General features: G+C 39.2%; 1 protein-coding gene across 2 annotated transcripts in view; it reads right to left on the bottom strand.

The window, feature by feature from the left end:
* DLGAP1 (DLG associated protein 1) overlaps positions 1 to 17,902 on the bottom strand; it is a gene marked incomplete at its 5' end in the record, with an annotated part of 135,124 nt that overhangs the window by 25,736 nt on the left and 91,486 nt on the right. Inside the window, one exon of one of the 2 annotated variants that reach the window (XM_082296477.1) lies at positions 1,492 to 1,903. In XM_082296477.1, the coding sequence (XP_082152603.1) occupies positions 1,492 to 1,903 (412 nt within the window). The remainder of the gene's footprint in view (positions 1 to 1,491; positions 1,904 to 17,902) is intronic. The other variant, XM_082296478.1, reaches the window with a different exon arrangement.

The following is a 17,902-nucleotide window of genomic DNA, read 5'->3' as shown; positions in this document are numbered from 1 at the left end:
GCATTTGGAGCTCTGTTTTCCTCAGATCTCAGGAAACTGAGGCCTCTATACCTTTCTAAAGCAGCATTTGTTACTTGCAACACTACCTTAAGAAGAGATAGCAGGGAGATGGTCTCTCAAGAACCAGGATTCACATTACCGTTGTTCATTTTGGCTTCTGCAAACATGGAAATTATTGCCTTGCACCCATTATCCTTGTCTGCTAAGGGATCTCAGTTTCTTTGATTGCTGAAATAAGGGATTACAATAATAAAATTACACCTTAGGCTTGGCTGGGAATGGGAATAAGTAACAGAGGAGCTTTCCTCTGTCCCTGTCCCACCTGGATCTTGCTCCTGCATTTAATACTGAACATCAGCCCTTCTTTAAGAACATACCCAAAACAAACAGCTGTGAAGCAGTAGAAGTCTACAACAAAGGCAGTGAACTGAACCCACAGGCAATAGTTATTATTGCCATTACAAGATGAAGTGAGAGAAAAGTCTCAGCTTCTCCAGCAGCTGAGAAGGGATGGCATACTTCAGCACAGAACCTCTCATCTATCTCGTCAGGCTGATACAGAGATTTCAGGGAAAATTCTTAGGCTTTACTAATCAGATAAGCCTGTCCAGGCACACAGTGCTGTGCTTACAACCACCTTCTGCAAGAAAAAAAATCGTGTCTTCTTGTGAAGGCCGATAAGCTGTGGATTGCTATTCTATTTGTTTGGGATTCATTTCCTGTCAAAAACCTGTGTTGATTCTCAGTTGATTTTAAGTTCAAGTACTTTGTTTCAAAAGCTAATCCTGCAAGCAGATAGTTGGGAGTCCTATGCACAGCATTTTTTTTGGGGGGGGGGAGGGGGGTAGGTGGGTGGGAAAGATTAATTAAGACAGCAGATTATATGGGTCTCGTTTATTTACTCTTGTCCTTCTGTAAAACGAAATGAACTTTGGCAGGGTTAGTTTTCTTGTTTCATTCCACTAGAGGTAACAAAATGTAATTCTCTTTAACAAGAGCAAATCAGAAGGAACTTATCTTCTGCTGTTGAGGCTGAGATAGAAACAATGCTGCCTCATTCAAGTGGCTACCAGTCATTATGAAATGCATGAATAAGCAGCGACAATTAATTCAGTGCGGCTGGATGAAAATATTTTTTTGGTGATAGTGTAATGTAAATCATTGTTTTACACATTCCCTTTCAATGATTTAATTCATGCCTTTCTGACCCCCACTGTGGTATGATTCATAGATTAGTGCTCATGTGTGTAATTTAACAGAGCTGAATAACGAGCAGCACGGAGACTCAAACAAATCCTTGCATCTGATGTATTTGTGATAAATTAGGAAAACATCATTAGTACCATGCAGAATGATTATGCTGATGCAAGTTCTACATAGGTACCTGTCAGGACAAGAAGTGAAATACACAAAACATTGTATAATGAGCAGTAAAACAGACATAGAAATCCAAAGCAATGGCAGGCATATAATCCATATCATGTACTGTACCTGTATTCCAATAGATAAGCATCTGTTTTTCTTGAAGTGATCCTTCTTCCTGTCTTCTACTGCAACAGTGGCAATGGTTGTGGTGGTGGTGACAGTGGCAGTATTGTTCCCTACATGTTGGCTTGCAGGGCCATGGATCTGTGCATTGGCAGCTTCAATAGCAGCTGTCAGTGCCTTCATACTGTCCAGGCTTTCCGTGGAGTTGCTAAGTCCAGACTGACTGATGATATCTCCCCTCTGTCCATGCCCATCCATGTATGCATCTTGGGCAGACTCCGTGCTGCTCTGGGCTGTGATGGAAATAAATGGTTTGGTGGTAGTTCTTGGTGGGACTGGAGGTGGTGTCTTCTTGTAGGTGGTAATGCAGGATGACACTGGAAAAAAACATAGGAGAGTTCTTGTTTTATTGATGCTGCAGGGAAAATGGATGCAAATGTGATATCAAAGCATCAGTAAGGATGGACAGAGCAGAGGAGAGGAGGAGGCTGTTGGCCAAAGAGCCCCCAAAAGCTTCAATCTAAGAGCCATAGAAATTCCTTTCCTGTCAGTGTCTTCTATTCCTCCTACCTGAGTGGCAGAATTGCCAGTAGGGCAAATAGGGGGAGAAAATATCTATTTGCTAAGTTCTTCCTTAAGTATTTTAAGGTTTGTTTTCCTCAGTGTATTTTCTACTAACTGTTCTAAGTCCCATGGGAACAAGTCCTTCCACCAAAACATTTGTTCTGCTTATGGCTCCCAAACAAGATTCATGAGGATGATAAGTCTCCAGCCACTTATCCTTGCTAAATTGTACTTCAAGCAGTTTTATTGCAATTGTTTTGTCCCTCTACCCTGTCCTACTATATGCAGAATTTCACACTACATTTTTCTAATGAGAGAGAGATTCCCAAACCATCTGTTATCAAAGTCTGTTAACACTCACCATGCTTGGACTTGTGTATTTCTTTCTATAAAATGTCTCACTTGTTGCGCAGACTTCTAACATACTTTGAAATGCTTTCTAAGTTGCTGAGGACATATTTAAAAGAACATTTTGCCATTTCTCACCATAAATATAGCATAATTTCTCACCATAAATATAACATTAGTTCTGGAAAAAAAATCACTTGATTTTACACACAGGGTGTTAGTGTCAATGAAGTCAATAGCTAAAACCTGTCAGTCAGTGGGAAAGTGTAAGTATAAATGTTTGCAATAACAAAGACTTTAACAAAAGTTCATATTTTGAAGGCCATGCTCCCTTTGTAAGTGCCGCTATATGGAGTTAGAAGCTCAGCTTTAGGTTCCCAGGTTAAAACTATTGTTCTGTATACACAGAATTACAAACACAAAGCACTACATGGAGATAAAAACATCTTCCTTTAAGGGTTAGTTGGCAGCTCTGCATTACTGAAGTCCTGGAATGCTTTCAAGGGAGGAAAGAAAGTCCATTAAAAACAAAAAACAACCATGATATGCTCTATTTTTTAACAAAATAAATGCAGGCATGAACCTGTGCAAAGTTCAGACACAAACTTGTTAACATAAATTCTTATTAACAGTAATCATATGGCAAGAAATGATTCATAAGATCATTTTAATTGGCAGACGTCTATGCCACCCACATAAAAGGTAACTCTACTACAGCTGTTCTGCTCTCTGTTTGCACTGTATCTGCTTGCTGAGCCAGAAGCCATTATGGTATTAATTTGACTAGCTCACATCCATATGCCTCATATCTCCCCATAGCTGTAGTAATAGCTACATTGTAAAAGGTGTTTCCAGGGCATGAAATCACATGGGATTTTTTTAAAGGATTCTAGTATAAGTTTCTGATAACGTGTCTGAACCCATGTTAAACACGTTTCTGAATGCTAATGGAAAAAAGAGTGTTTCAGGTAGTGAGGGTTTTGAAACTATGATTCACTTCTGAAGAATCAAACAGAAACCACGGCATCTCTGAGAGAAGAGATGGCTAAAAATGGACTTGTCAAATTTTAACTCTGGGGAAGTGAATAGTTAATAGGGGTTAAAGGTGTTTTATAAAGTGCTCATGACAAGATCTATATCTGGAACTAACAGGGTGACAGTTTTACAAAGGGGATTATGAATGTCGTGCTGTTCTTCATTGGTTTTGATGCTGTCAAAAAACATTTGTTGTGACGGCACATGCAGGTAAATCAGCTGCTGTTGCTGCAGCACAATCATGGACTCCAGGACTCATGGAGAATTGTGGAGGCTTCTGCTTGGGTCAGGATACCCCAGAAACACCCCAGGTGGTTCATGGTCTGGAGAATGTTCTCCGAGTTGTGGAAATGCAAACTGAAATTCAGCACAGAGGAATTCAAAGCACACACACACGAATATATCCAGGTAACCCTTTGGGAAAAAAGGTGCCAAACTTGTCTAATAGAGGTTCGTGAGCAACGCTACTTTGGAATTCAGCAAAGCAGAAATTGCACCGTTCGAAATATGCTAGGCAAGGTCACGGTAGAACTTCTGGGGACATGCCAGCACCTTCAGTCCATCCCAGCACGGCACATAAGCATCATTTTTCTTACATAGCAGAGAGGGAAATGATAATGAAACACACTTGAAAAGGGGTCTTTGGTAGGAGGGAGAGCATCAGAACCAAAGAGCAAGCCTTAACAAGACAGGTCCCCACATCACTGGGCATCCCCCACTAGAAAGAAAGTCAATAGCAACTGTCTATTGACAGCTACCATGCTCCCTGGACACAGCAATACAAATACAGAATTGCCTGATTCAGTTGTCTTTCATTCTGTTGGTAAATGTACTCAATGAGGAGTATAATCCACACTGCAGTGAAAGATGTTTGCACTCAGCTAATTAGATCTGAAGTTATTCTTAAGAGGGGGAGAGAATTGACAAGTCATACGGTGAAATTGTAAAGAGAAATAGCAAAACGTTCTTTTAGCAAGTCAAAACAAATCCTCGGTTTCCTGGAGTCACGCAGCACATACTGTACAGCTCCAGAGAAGCAGAGTGTGCAAGTCATAAAAGAACCCCAGGCACTTCATTACTGGAAATGATGTAAGCTCCTGCCGCTCCCCTGCAGAAACACAACAAAACAATGCCGCGGCCGCCGCCGCTGTCGGAGGCAGCTGCTCTCAGTGTCGGGGCGGGCCGAGCCCTCCGAGCCGCTGAGGCACAACAATGAAAGGCATTCTGTGCAGCAGTTCTTCTCCGTGTGCTCTCAAGTACCTGGCAGCTTGTGTCAGGGCAACCTGAAGGATCTGCGGCTGTTTAAGTGGCCACGGTATTTTGAATGCTAAGCTGCTCGAAAAAGGAAACGAGTCCTCCCCCCAAAAATTCTCAACCCCCTGGCGCTCTTTTTGTCCAGCCAGGAGAGCCTGAGCCTTCAGTCGGTGCAGGGAGAGCACATCCATGCCGCGTTTTGCCCCTGCGGGCAGAGGAGGAAACTCATCTCTCCAGCTTTCCTGCAGCACAGACTGCCCGGCAGGAGGACTCAGAGGGAGACGACTACAGGATCACAGGACACGTGAAAAATTTGGAGAAATCCTCACTTCACACACAGGGAACTTTCAAGGGGTTTTGCACATGAAAGCTAGTTTAATTCACATAAGGAAGTGAATTTAAAGGGCTGTGTAATTTCCCTGATAAATATGTTCTTGGACATAGATCAAGGAGTGAAGTTCTGTACGGAAACTGATCAGACTGGAGAGTCAAGTCAAAGTAGTCTCGTGAATCATTAAAATTGTTTAGATAGGAGTTAATCAGAAAGATCTTTTTCTGAATAGTGAAAGTGCCTAAGAACACTCAGTTTGACATAACACAGACTAGTTTCCACAGTATTCTCCAGAGAGCACATGCTGCTGAAGCAGGTACACATTCCTCTCCTAGGGCATATGCAAGGTTTAATCCAGAAACTAGTTAAGTCATGCACAAGAGTCCTCAGACAGCCAAAGCACTTCGAATAAGTCTCACTGTTTCCAGTAAATCAGTCCTCCAATTTATGCTCTCCTTTTCCTTTTGATCTTTACCCTATTTCTGTGGACTGCCTTCAGGTTACAGTTTAATCCCAAATACCTAGTGAAAAAAACCACTTTCTCCAGATTAATTAAAAAAAAAAAAAAAAAAACAAAACCCAAAAAAACCCCTATGGTTTTTGTCTTCCTAGCCAGTTTTTCCAAACAACTAGCTCATGAGACAGGAATTTGGAACAGGGAGTGTCAACCACCCAGTTCAGAAGGAAGTCTAATGATAAAAAAAAATAATCCCAGATTGCATAATAATAAAGGCTTGAATTTGAATGTTTCATTGTAAGAGTACTTCAGTTGTTTAAACATGCTCACTAGGGGAGATGAGCCCTTGGGAACAAACATCAGCATGCAAACACAAATTTTTAACTGAGTGAATGGGTGCTCAGGAGAACCCCAAGGCAGATTAGTATTTGTGAAGGGATCAAATTCATGTGGTGCTTTGAACAGTTTAAGTGATGAGACACATCAGTAATATCTTTCTAACTTGGCAGTCCCACATAAACTTGGTTAAGAAGATTAAATGAATGTGCAAATTTAAAATTAAGTAACATAATAGCATTTCTTCTGAGAAGAAGCATGAACTCCACAGTTTGAAAGGACCAACAAAGGACACAACTTTCTCAGCACAAGAAAGATGTGGACCTGTTGGAGAGGGTCTAGAGGAGGGCCATGAAGATGATCAGTTGGTTGAAGCACTTTTCCTGTGAAGACAGGCTCAGAGAGCTGGGGTTGTTTAGCCTGGAGAAGGCTCCAGGAAGGTCTCACTGTGGCCTTCCAGTATCTTAAGGGGCATTATAAGAAGAAGGGAGAAGGAATTTTTATATGGGCAGATAGTGACGGGACAAAGGGCAGTGGTTTTAAACTGAAAGAGGGCAAGGTTAAATTAGATGCTAAGAAGAAATTTACTCAAAGGGTGGTGAGGCACTGGAGGTTACCCAGAGAAGCTGTGGATGCACCATCCCTGGAAGTGCTCAAGGACAGGTTGGATGGGGCCCTGAGTTAACTGGTCTAGTGGGTGGTATCCCTGCCCATGGCAGGGGGCTTGGAACGAGATGATCTTTAAGATTGCTTTCAACCCAAACCATTCTAGGAGTCTATGATTCTAACTTGTACACAAGTATTAGGATAAAAAGCAGGAATTCTGCCATGCTGCACAGATGGACCTCCGTCTTCTGATTTACTGTCTGTTACATGGGTGTGTTAGCAGTGGTGCCCTTGCACCTCACACAAGTGCCACACAAAACACGGATTTAGGCAGGTATCAGCAGACCTCAGTTTCAGTACTGCAGCCTGTGAGTTTAGAGGTACAGTGCTTGATTTGGCTTGTTAGACTCAAATCATACAGTTATTTGCTTATCTTTTTGAGATTTGGGGGAATGCTTGAAAGCAGGGTTTCAGATCCTGTATTGTTATTTTTACATGCAAAAAATTGGTATGAAAACAGGGTATGCATTATCTTAATAAAAAACTAAGCAGATGGCTTCGGAGGATGTAGAAATTTACTATTACAAAACTGAAGCAAAGATTTTTATAAGAAGTTTTAAACTGCCCGAGGGAATAATACCACAGTGAGTTATGGATGTCATTATCCCAAATGAGAACTACTGAAATCTAGATACTACACCATCAGGAATTCTGCCAAGGCCATGCTTTTTCCAGACCTCCCTCACCGTCAAGCTGATAACTTATTTGAAGAAAGCCTAAGCTTCACTGGCTTAGGAAACAGGCAAAAGATAAAACTAAAATCCCGCAGAAATTTATACAAAGTATTTAAACTATTTTTACGGCACGCAATAGCACCACAGATTTAATATCCCACATACTTGGTGGTTTAAAGCCATTGCTGGTGACCTTTTTATAAATCTGGACATTATTGTTTGCAAGTAGGGTGCCTCCAGCTTCCCAGCTGGATACAGTGAAGGATCTCCTGAAGGTGAGACTAAATATGGCTCATCCTGCATCTCAGATGAATTGAGTTGGAAAATCTGCATGTGCATACCCAGTAGATGACAGGTGAATATTTCTCCAGCAGATTTTTTTCTCCTTTTAATTTCTTCTGCTGGAAGCTGCTGATGCCAGTCAGAAGCTTAATTGCTATCCCAGGGAAGCTGAATTATTGTGCAGAGAACAGGTGAGACAGCCAAAGGTGTCTGCTAAATGCAGTTTATCACTAGGATATTATCACAAATTATGGATGCACAGACAAAATCCAGGGCATGTAGGCTTCCTAGGAGACCCACTTCATTCCTTGTACTACACAGCTGCTGTTGAACTTCTCCGTCTACAGAAATGACCAGTACATTAACAGCACAGAACTTAAGCGATTCAACTCCTGTGGCCCAAAAGTCAGGAGTCTATAAACAGCTGAATCTCTGGAAAAAAGATTTCACATTAACTGAAAGTTATTACCCAGAGTGGATCACTGATGGCTTATAATACTTAACTCCCCAAACTTGTGAACTTTGCTGGTGTTAAGCAATTAGCACTTGGCTCTATCTATAGCGATATGCACACAGGTATCATATATACCTGCTCAAGTTCAGTCAGGCTGAGAGAAGTCATAAGAGAAACTGTTTTGGCCTTCCCCTAAACTTTGACTACCAACAAAGCATCTGGAAAAACACCCCTAAGATCTGCAAGGATATGGATGTGAGTCTGTTCAGGACAGATTCTCTCCTACAGATTTGAAGATTCAAACGGCTTTAGTACAGTCATGGTAGAAGGTCTCTGACAGAATATCAACCTCTACATGCAGTGAAACATGCTGAAGGAAAAGAAAAAAGAAAAGCAGTACAGCAGAATGGTCTTTTTTAGTTAGCTTGTGAATTATTTACCATCTCTTTTCACATGTACAGCATTTTTTTTCTGAGAAAATTGGGGAAATGATGCTTGATCTGTTGCTTAAACTAGGTCTTGCAAACCATTCAAATGCTTTTTGCACTTTATCAAAACTCGATTTCCCCCCATATTGGAGCAGTAATGGAAAACATGAAACATTATAATTTTAGATAAAAATAGGGTACTTAAAACTATTTTATGTTTCAGAACTTATATGTCATAAAAATCACCGTGGTTGGAAATTAATAAGCTTTCTGAATATCAGTACTTGAATTTTGTAAAAGGCATTTATGGAAAACAAAAGAAATGTTGTGATATATGGTAGTTTATCCCTCTTAGATCAAGAATGTGCAACAGTAAATAAATGTAATAATATTCAGCTTAATGAAATCAGACTCTTTTCCCATATATTTTCCAGGAAGCAACTTCACTGGCACTTTGATAGAACACTTTGTTATGTGATACTGCAGCACTCTTGAATTCCATAATTTGCATCTTTTCCCCTTGGCAATAATGTTGATAAAACAAAATGGGCGGGTTTTTTTTTTTAATGTGGAGTTGTGCTAACCAAATACAGACACATATATGTAAACAGATCTTTAAATAAAAACAGTGCAAGAACCAAACCCCAGATTTTCAGAAACACAGGGCGTTGAACTCTCTGCAAGTACCTAGTCACAGTAGTTAGATGTATTTAAAAAATTTCAAATTTGAGCATGCTCTGGAAAACTCATCACTTATTTTTTTGCCTAACGAATGATGAATGTAAAGACTTTGTCTACAATTGCACATTGCAAGTTCCTGGTGCTAATAATTTGAAAACCTGTCTCTTGTTTACATTTCTAAATTGGATCTGGATTCTTGAAAACCTCACCCAAACTGTGAATATAAAACCTGATTTCCAGACTGTATCAGTAGCTCTTTCAACATGCCAGAAGTGAGTGTGCCATAGCGGAGCCCACACTTCCCACTGTGTTTGGGCACGTCACCGCAGGTGTTACTTCTTGAAATTACCATGTAATAGTAGTAACTACTGGTGTGGACATATTAATATACTCTTGTATGTATGCTCTCCCTTCAGTTACAGAAGGAAGAATTAATATCTGAGGAGCCAGGAGGCTTAAACCCTATCAAACATGGAGATACATCAAGGCAGATGTGTGGTCAGAACCAAGCCCATATGTAAGCAAAGATCTGTTCTTTACTGAAGCAAGTACTGTGTGATGTGCCCTCCTTCACAGTTTGTTAAGAAGACCTGCATTTTGTCCTTCCTGAGCTTCTGCTGCCAATGTCTCATCCTTCCATGGTGGCAGACTGATGATAAAGCAAGTTTAGCAGTCAGTCATTTTACGAGAAGCTTGTCACAAATTTGATTGAGAAATTGCAAGTTGAAATTGTATAGTTCTTGTCACAGGAGGTTGGACTAGAGAATAATTAGGCTTCTCCCCTTCTGAATCCCTGAATCCAGCCTGTGAACCTAGAGGAGACTAAAGCAAGCCAGTTATCTCTGAGTAATCTGATCATGTAGTGTTTAAGTTAGCTAGGTATTTGTGTTGCATCACTCTTTTCAACATTATGGCAAGGATTTTCTTTTAAGCTCTTCACTGCAGCTAACTTTCAAAAGGCAACACTTGGCTGGGGTATTGACATTTCAAAGTGTAATTTCTGTATAAGAAAAAATGTCTATAAAAGTTGTTCCCTCTTCCTTAATCTGGAAATATACCTTCTTTGTTTGCTGCTGAGGTTAGCAAGAAAACAAGTTTCTACTGGTTTTCACTCCCAGTGGTTTTCTGAATACTTAATAAACTCTAGGTAGGGTAAGCAGAATTCTGTATTATTGCATACATTGGTATCAAGCTGGTCTCACAGAATTTGATTAGTGATGCATCTAAATTGGCTTAGAAATTAATTAGTTTAAATTGCTGCAAACCCACCCCTGATGTGGACACATTTAGAAGTGAATATAACTGTTAATGTCTTTTTTTAAATTTAAATGAAAATGAAGGAAATAAGAGTGATTCTTTCAAATAATTTATTGCAATTAACTGCATCAGTTCGATGATTTTAAAGTGATTTCCTTTTATGCCATGGTGTGCAAACATTGTTATCAGTTACATCCGTTTGAATCCAGTGAAAACTGTGTAAGTATCATTTAACCCAGTAAGAATTTGTGAAGTTTAATTTTCTGGGTCATAATCAGTTTTAAGTGTTGCTGTATTTGAGATCAGTTGTGCCTGCATGGTTTGCTTACTTTTATAGCTGGGACTTTTAAAAAGTTACACTAAACCAGAAAACACAATTCCTAATGTGTTATTATTAATGAACTTTTCAAAGCTGACGCACAATGGGGAAGTTCTGCACTATGAGACAGCTGTGTATATATATTTTATATATATATATATATATATATACACATACACACACATGCATACATATATTGGACAGTTATATTTCCAGTCATTAGGGGACTGGTACACACAGCAAATACAGAAATGTAGGTACACCAGTTTTGCATGCTATTCAAACCCAAGGTTGTTCAGAAGATTTTAAGCAATCAAGAAGGTCATTGCTCTGACACAGACTATTCAAAAGCATTTAATACAGCCTATACGAGGTGGGATTTACTATTTTTGGTACAGAAGCCACCTACTTTCATTTATCAAACTACTTTATGATGCTGCTGAGCATAGGTTGTGATTGCTCACAGCAGAAAGCACTTTGTCACCTGATCCAGCAACTAACTCAAATCTCTTTAAACTCTTAAAAAGAAAGTATATGTTTAAGTTTTTTTTCCTCGGTACCTGGTGCCATCAAGGCGTTACTACTTTGACTGTCTCAAAAGTCAGCATTTAAGTTTTGAGAATCTTGTTTTATGCTATTTGATATATAAGAGTGTTTTAAATAGTTGGCCTAAGAGTTAAAAGTTATTCAAATAACAGTGATGATGAAGCGCTGCCATATTTTAATCAGATAGATGTTGGGAAGAAACTGTACAAATGCCAAAGACAAGAAAATAAAAGCCAGTATCAACTAAAAGAAGAATGTGATTGACAAAAACAATAGGAACAACTTTTTAGCTACTCTGAAGTGTCATGAAGCACCACAAGAATTGATTTAAACCATTTTACTGTGAATTTCAGTGTAACACTATGGGGTTGAAAGACCTCTGCAGGTATAACAGCACACTATGTTATTGCCATAGACAAATACTTATGAACATACTGTAGAAAACCAGGTTTCAGGAAGAAAAGTATCACGTGCCTATTGAGCAAGAACATCTGTTCAGACAGGGAAGTACTGACTTGTTTTTAAGCAGCCAGTACTGCATTTTTCATCACACTTATCACTTTTGGGGTGTTCCAATTCAAGCAGGAATGTCTAAAACAAGCAAGTTATGCTCGTGTATTTCCTAAAAAATCCAAAGCAAAAGCAAAAGCAAGAGCTACTTGCAGCAGCAAGAAGGGAGGGAAGAAGGAAAATTACAGCTAAGTCTGTGCTCCAGGCTGAACAGTGACTTGTCACCTGAGAGAGAAAATTATGCCCCAGCTCAAAAGTTTTGCCTCTGCTGATAAGGTTATCAGATGACCTGCAAAAAGTCACCTGTCAGGGCAGATCCTCTAGCACTGTGGGGGAAAATCCAATCCCAACTCAAATGAGGAGGAAATGTAGACAAGATGTTTACCCAAGAAATTATACTTATCTTTGACCTAATTTCAGGTAAAAGAGCAAAACAGAGGCTTGAGAATGTCAGCACTTTTCTTGAATTAACTTGAAAAAACTGAATTGTTTGGTGAACGTGTATGAAAAATATGTTTGAAATATATATTTGGTGTTGAGAGGAATTAAAATCTACCAAACCCTGGTTTCTATCCTTTCATTTTACATTCAAATAAACAAGTCATATCCTTGCTCAGTGACAGGTCTGAGGTCAACATGAGTGACCTCGTCTTTTCAGCTATTTGCTTGTTTTTATGACAAGAGTCCTATGTAATAATGCAACAAGTCAGCTGCAAATACTCTTAGTGTGAAAAATTCCTAATAAATTCCTAATGATCAGCCCGAGTGACCTGAGCACAAAAAATACTGACATCTCATTTACAGCCATTATAGTGTACAGATAAGACAAGTTCAATAAATCTGAGCACAAAAATCACTTATTGTTGGGAGTCCTGAATTAGCACCCAGAAGACATTTAGATAAAGAAAGACTGTAGCCCTGGCATGCATGAAAGAGGACAGACCAGTCTTGTGTAACTTTTAAGCAAGGTTTGAGTGAAAGACATTGTAATTTCTTTCCATGTATTTCTCCATTTATTAAAGAAATGCCTGTAATACAGGCCTTGAGGAAATTCAGATTCACAGTTTGTAGGAGGTGTCAGACACAAACTCCCATATCTTCCTTGGAGACACTAACTGCATGCCTGGTAATAGTCTAACAGCCTTTTTTCCTTATTTTTTGTTAATTTCTTTTTTATTAAAAAGAGAAATCAGTCTAGTAGAGGCGGAAAATTTAAAAGTTGCCATCATGATCCTGAAACCCTGAATTTGTGCCGTATCATTCCAGTGGTAAAAATCATGGGTTTATTTTACATAATTTCCAGAGGGGCAAGAAGCATTGTCACAGTGTAGAACCACAAGAATAAACTTTTCTTTCTCCAAACCACTCATTTTATTTTCCACTTACAGTTTACTTTAGCAAGAGATCTTGGAATTCGTGCTCATCATTAGCACCTCCCTTTTCTCTAATCCCTAGACAGCAAAATAATTTTAGCATTTCTCACCTTTACTAAAACGTAAAAAAATGAATAATGCATTTTGTAGCGACTTAGCTTAAAGATAAACCCAGACCTTCTGGGCTGGCTAAGTTAAAAAGTGGACCCAGGACACCTACTTGAGACACAAGAAGAGAAAGCAGACAAGCCCAAACAAATTTTGACACTTCAAATTATTTAGACCTTTTGAGTCTTTAGACTACATAAATGCTTTCTGAAGATCACAAGGCAAATAGAAAATCTTTGCAAACTGAATCCTACTAATCCGTACAATTTCACATGCACGTAGCTATTACTCCAGACCTCTCCGTGCAAGGAATGCAGGAAAGATCACATTTATAACCAAAGCTCCAAGTTTGGAGTTTTCTCCCTACAGTTTCCTGCCCCAGCCTGAAGCTTCCTCTTCTTAGTCATTCCTTTAATAAGAGCCTTTAATCACACCCACATATTACCCCAATAGACTTGGTGTTTATTTTGGATTGGAAATCCATTTCTGAGACTTTACTGGGTAAACCCAAATCTCTGACTGAAGATGCTACCACAGGCTTACAGGATGTGAAAGAAAGGGGAAGAAATCAAGTCTGGATCCTCTTGTCCAAATTGGTCAGTTAAAAATAAATAAATAAATAAATAAATGCACTAATACAAATAGCTGCAAATGTTGGTCAAAACCAAGGATGCTGAGCAGAGCAACTCTCAACCTGGTTCAACTCAGGCTGTTTCATTCATCTCTGCTTTGCTTGAAAACCTTTCCATGACCTCAATTTCTGTTTGCACGGATGTTTGAAGAATGTCTGCCTTAACACCAGCACCTTTATCTGCCTGGTTAACATGTGGTTATTCATTATTTGTTATTCTCACCAAATTACAGAGTCTGAGCAGCATCACTGTCAAATGCCAATCACTGAGCACAAAAAACCAAATAATTAAAATGGACAGATGATGAATAATCCACAGGCCAGGGTCTGCTTTTCCTAAACTGTTAACAAATGAAAACCAAATCCGTGTGCAATAACGAGGACTGTTCACAACCAACCTGGGAACTGGAAAAACCATTAAAATTCAAGGTTAAAATCAGTTCCAGTGAGTACATCAGTCAGCTCTTTTTACAATATTAACAATATTAATAATATTAACAATATTAACAATATTAACAATATTAATATCATTTACTTTTTATCACAGGAGATGTAAGAGGATACACAGAGTGTGCATAGCTGTAGGTCACAGCAGCATCATCCACGGCTGCACTGCACCCAGCTGAGAGGACGGGTTGAGGCGAGTTGGACGCTTTCCAGAAGAGCTATTACTCTGGAGTAATTATGCATTTTGGAAGTGGTATAAACTGAATCACTATACCCCCATTTTTTATTTGAGATTAAGGGTATCCAGATGAAGAACTATTGTGGAATAACCACAGTGCTTTTGGAGAATTTCCAGAGTTAGAGAGACTTTACTGCAGAGAAATACAGCACATTGAGCCAGCAGTCTTCTCCCACAGCCTTTGTTTTCTTCAGAGTCTGTCAAGGGTCAGGCAGGTCTGACTCCCTTCAGCTTTTAAAGACTAAAAAGGGCAATATTCAGGATACTTTGGCTGAGTGACTTGGGCGATGAAAAAAAATCCAGCAGCAAAGTGTGTGCATGAACTTGTTTCTATCTAAGATTTCTCAGGGCACAGACTCCCCTACCTGTGCAATGATTAGAAAAAGCATGAACAAATATATTTTAATAATTTCAAAAGCAGTTTATTACACATACAATGCCATTCTTTTGTGTCTAAAACTGCTGTTTAATTCACGTACACCAGGAGTGAAATATACTCAAAAAGTGAAGAGCAGCTTTCTTAGCAGCTTTCCTGAATTTAGCGCTTAGGCCTGTGGGTGAGTCATATTTTTCTTGTTATCCCATTCAGTTGAATTTTCTATACATGTGTTGAATGTGCTATGTATTAACAGCCAAGTAGGCCACCACAGCAGTTTTCTTTGAGACTGGAAACCTGCTGATCTGACCTGCTTATCAAGAGAAAAATGTCATCTCAACAGGACAAGATTGTTACACATTTCTCCTCCCTATTTTCTTCTTGTGAGCAATTTTTTTAACCCCCTAGAGCCAAGTAAAAAGTCACTGGTCTAGGATTTTTTTTTCCCTTTTTCTTATTTTCTAGTATTTTTTACATAATTCAAAAAATATAGAAACTCTTTTCTTTATATAAAAGTTTAAAATCTGAAGATGGAAAAGCATGCCCTTAATGCTCTTTATACATGCCTGTGTGAAATTACTTTGTGTCTAGTTTTAAGCACATTAAGTGGAATTTAGACTCATAAAGCAAAACAAATATCTCTATTTATGAACAACCCTATAATGATAAAGGAAAAAGTGCAAAACCTTTCAGGACAGAAATAATTTCAAACCTTGTCATGTTTACACAACCGAGTGGAAGTGATCTCTGTTGGGCACAGAATCACAGAATCATGAAGGTTGGAGAAGATCTTCAAGGCCATCAAGTCCAACCTTCAACAGAATACCACCCATTTAAACCATATCATGAAGTGCCACGTCTGCTTGGTTTTTGAATGCTTCCAGGGATCTCTCTTGTGCAGGTTGACTCCACTACTTCCCTAGGGAGCCTGTTCCATTGCTTAGCATGTTAAGAGTCCTTCAGGATGGAAAACACTATTCACTCTAATTAAAGTTAGCATTACAGTTTGTGTCCTAAGCTGCTCTGAAATGTTCCAGAGCCTTCTTCTCCTCACTTCCACTTTTACAAGCTAAAAGTAAGACCTCCTAGATTATGGTACTAGCCTCACTAAGGAGAGCTGAGCACACAATACCTCCCTCCCCATTATAAATGACATGTTGTCAAAAGAAAAATTGGGTTAAAAAGGCTATATGTCACATTCTTCAGACTGCTGTGTGCCACTTGGTCAAGAACTGAGCTTCCCATGACTTTCCCTAGCCTGCCACATGTGAAATGCATCCTATGTGACAATTTTAACATCAGTTGCATCATTAACACATGTTCCTGACTGCACAATGTTTTTTGCACTTTGCTGGATGAGGCAGAGGCTAGATGAATTGTTACTGTGCACATGCAGTTTTCTAATAAAAACAATATGGCATTATTGTTCTTGGAAGAGTGTTTGGAAAATCTTACCCCCCGTTGTATAACGTGCATCAGGGTGACAGGTGGGCGAGGCTCTGCGTGTGGGGCAAGGAAGAGGAGCCCACAAGTACAATAAATACCTGTGTGCTTGTACTTGCCTGAACACATAAATACAGCCACCTAGGAGCACACATACAAAGCTGTGCTCATCTTCAACTCTGCCTTGGAGTTTTGCTTTTCTTCTCATCTTGCATGATGCAACAAAATTCAAGGTATACTTTTCTCCTGAGCTTTGATTTGTATCTTGGGGTTTTTTTATGGGATGCTCCTTTTGGGCAGCATTCTCAGCTTCCTCAGCTGGAGGGATTATTTGGTCTATCCACAGCTTTCATGTTAAGCCCCAAAGTATCTTGCAACACTGACTATGCAGACTCAAATCCCAATACTAAATAAAAACACATAGAACTCGCAGTAATAAAAAGGCTAAGACCTCAAAACTGAAATGCTATGGGAAATGAGCAGAAGAGCTTCAAAGGCCTGGCCAGTGTCCTGATCCTTTCTAGATGAGGATGAAGCTGCCCAAGTGATCCTTTCCTACAGGTGAACTAGGTAAACACCACAGGTTAAAGAGGTTAGTGTTCCCAGCATGAACTGGTTTGGATTCAAATGCAACTTAGTTCCCTACCAGTTCTTCACTTCACAGAACAGCATGTGGAGATATACTCAGAAATGTTTTTTCTTGAAACAGTTTTCTTTAGCTTTAAGGTAAGTGTACGTGCATGCGCATCTATTTTTATAAAGGTGTTACTGGGATATGGAGAGAATTATAGCTAATAGCACCAGATGTCCTACAGCTTTTTGTCAAAGACAAAAACCCTGCAGCTCAGTTGCTCGCTATGGGATAAAAAAAATTCTGCTTATGAGCAAAATAATGCACATTATTTCACTGCTCATTCTAACACCAGCCCTATAATTACTGGATTCTCAACTATCTTCCACATTCCCCTTGAGCTATGAATTACAAGTTTTCAGCATATTGGATACTAATACTGTGGCATGATTAGATTACCATTTGCACAGGTTGCCAAAGCAGAAGAATAGCTCATCTAAGTATGAATAGGTTCATCTGCTTGAAGAGAATTTTCTTTACCTTTCAGACTAATCATCTGTGTCTAACACAGGGTAAAAAGAACACAAATTATTTTCAGGCTAGCTTTTCTTAGAAAATAAAATTATCTCCCTAGTTTTTATATCCCAGTGTTTGAAGGCATGCAGACTTGTGGGTTTTGTCTGGCTGCTCGGAGGAAAGCTGTTTGCAGAGTGCAGATACAGACCTGTTTTCTGTTGTAGATGGAATCCATTAGTCACCAAGGAGGCTAGAGCATAATGGAAAGTAGCCATTTTGTGTTCATTTTAGTGCACAGCCTTGGAGGGGAGAAACACACAAATCCATGTAATTTTTGATGTGCTACTGAATAGAATTTAAAGACTATAAATATTTTATCAGTCGGTTATGGATTAAAAAGGTAATTTGTACAGAGTAGATATTTCCCTTTGGAATTCACGAAAACATAACAGCTTTGAACTTGAAATAAGGACCAGCATTTGAAGATATTTGTTATTTGTAGACTATTTGTTAAGTGAGCATTTAACTGTATGTTCAGAAGCACTCAGATCACCAGCATGCCAGGAACT

The sequence above is a fragment of the Coloeus monedula genome (genome assembly GCF_965178545.1).
Source record: "Coloeus monedula genome assembly, chromosome: 1".
Lineage (NCBI taxonomy): Eukaryota > Metazoa > Chordata > Aves > Passeriformes > Corvidae > Coloeus > Coloeus monedula.
The sequence above is the reverse complement of the archived record's forward strand: the minus strand, read 5'-3'. Positions and strand labels throughout refer to the sequence as shown.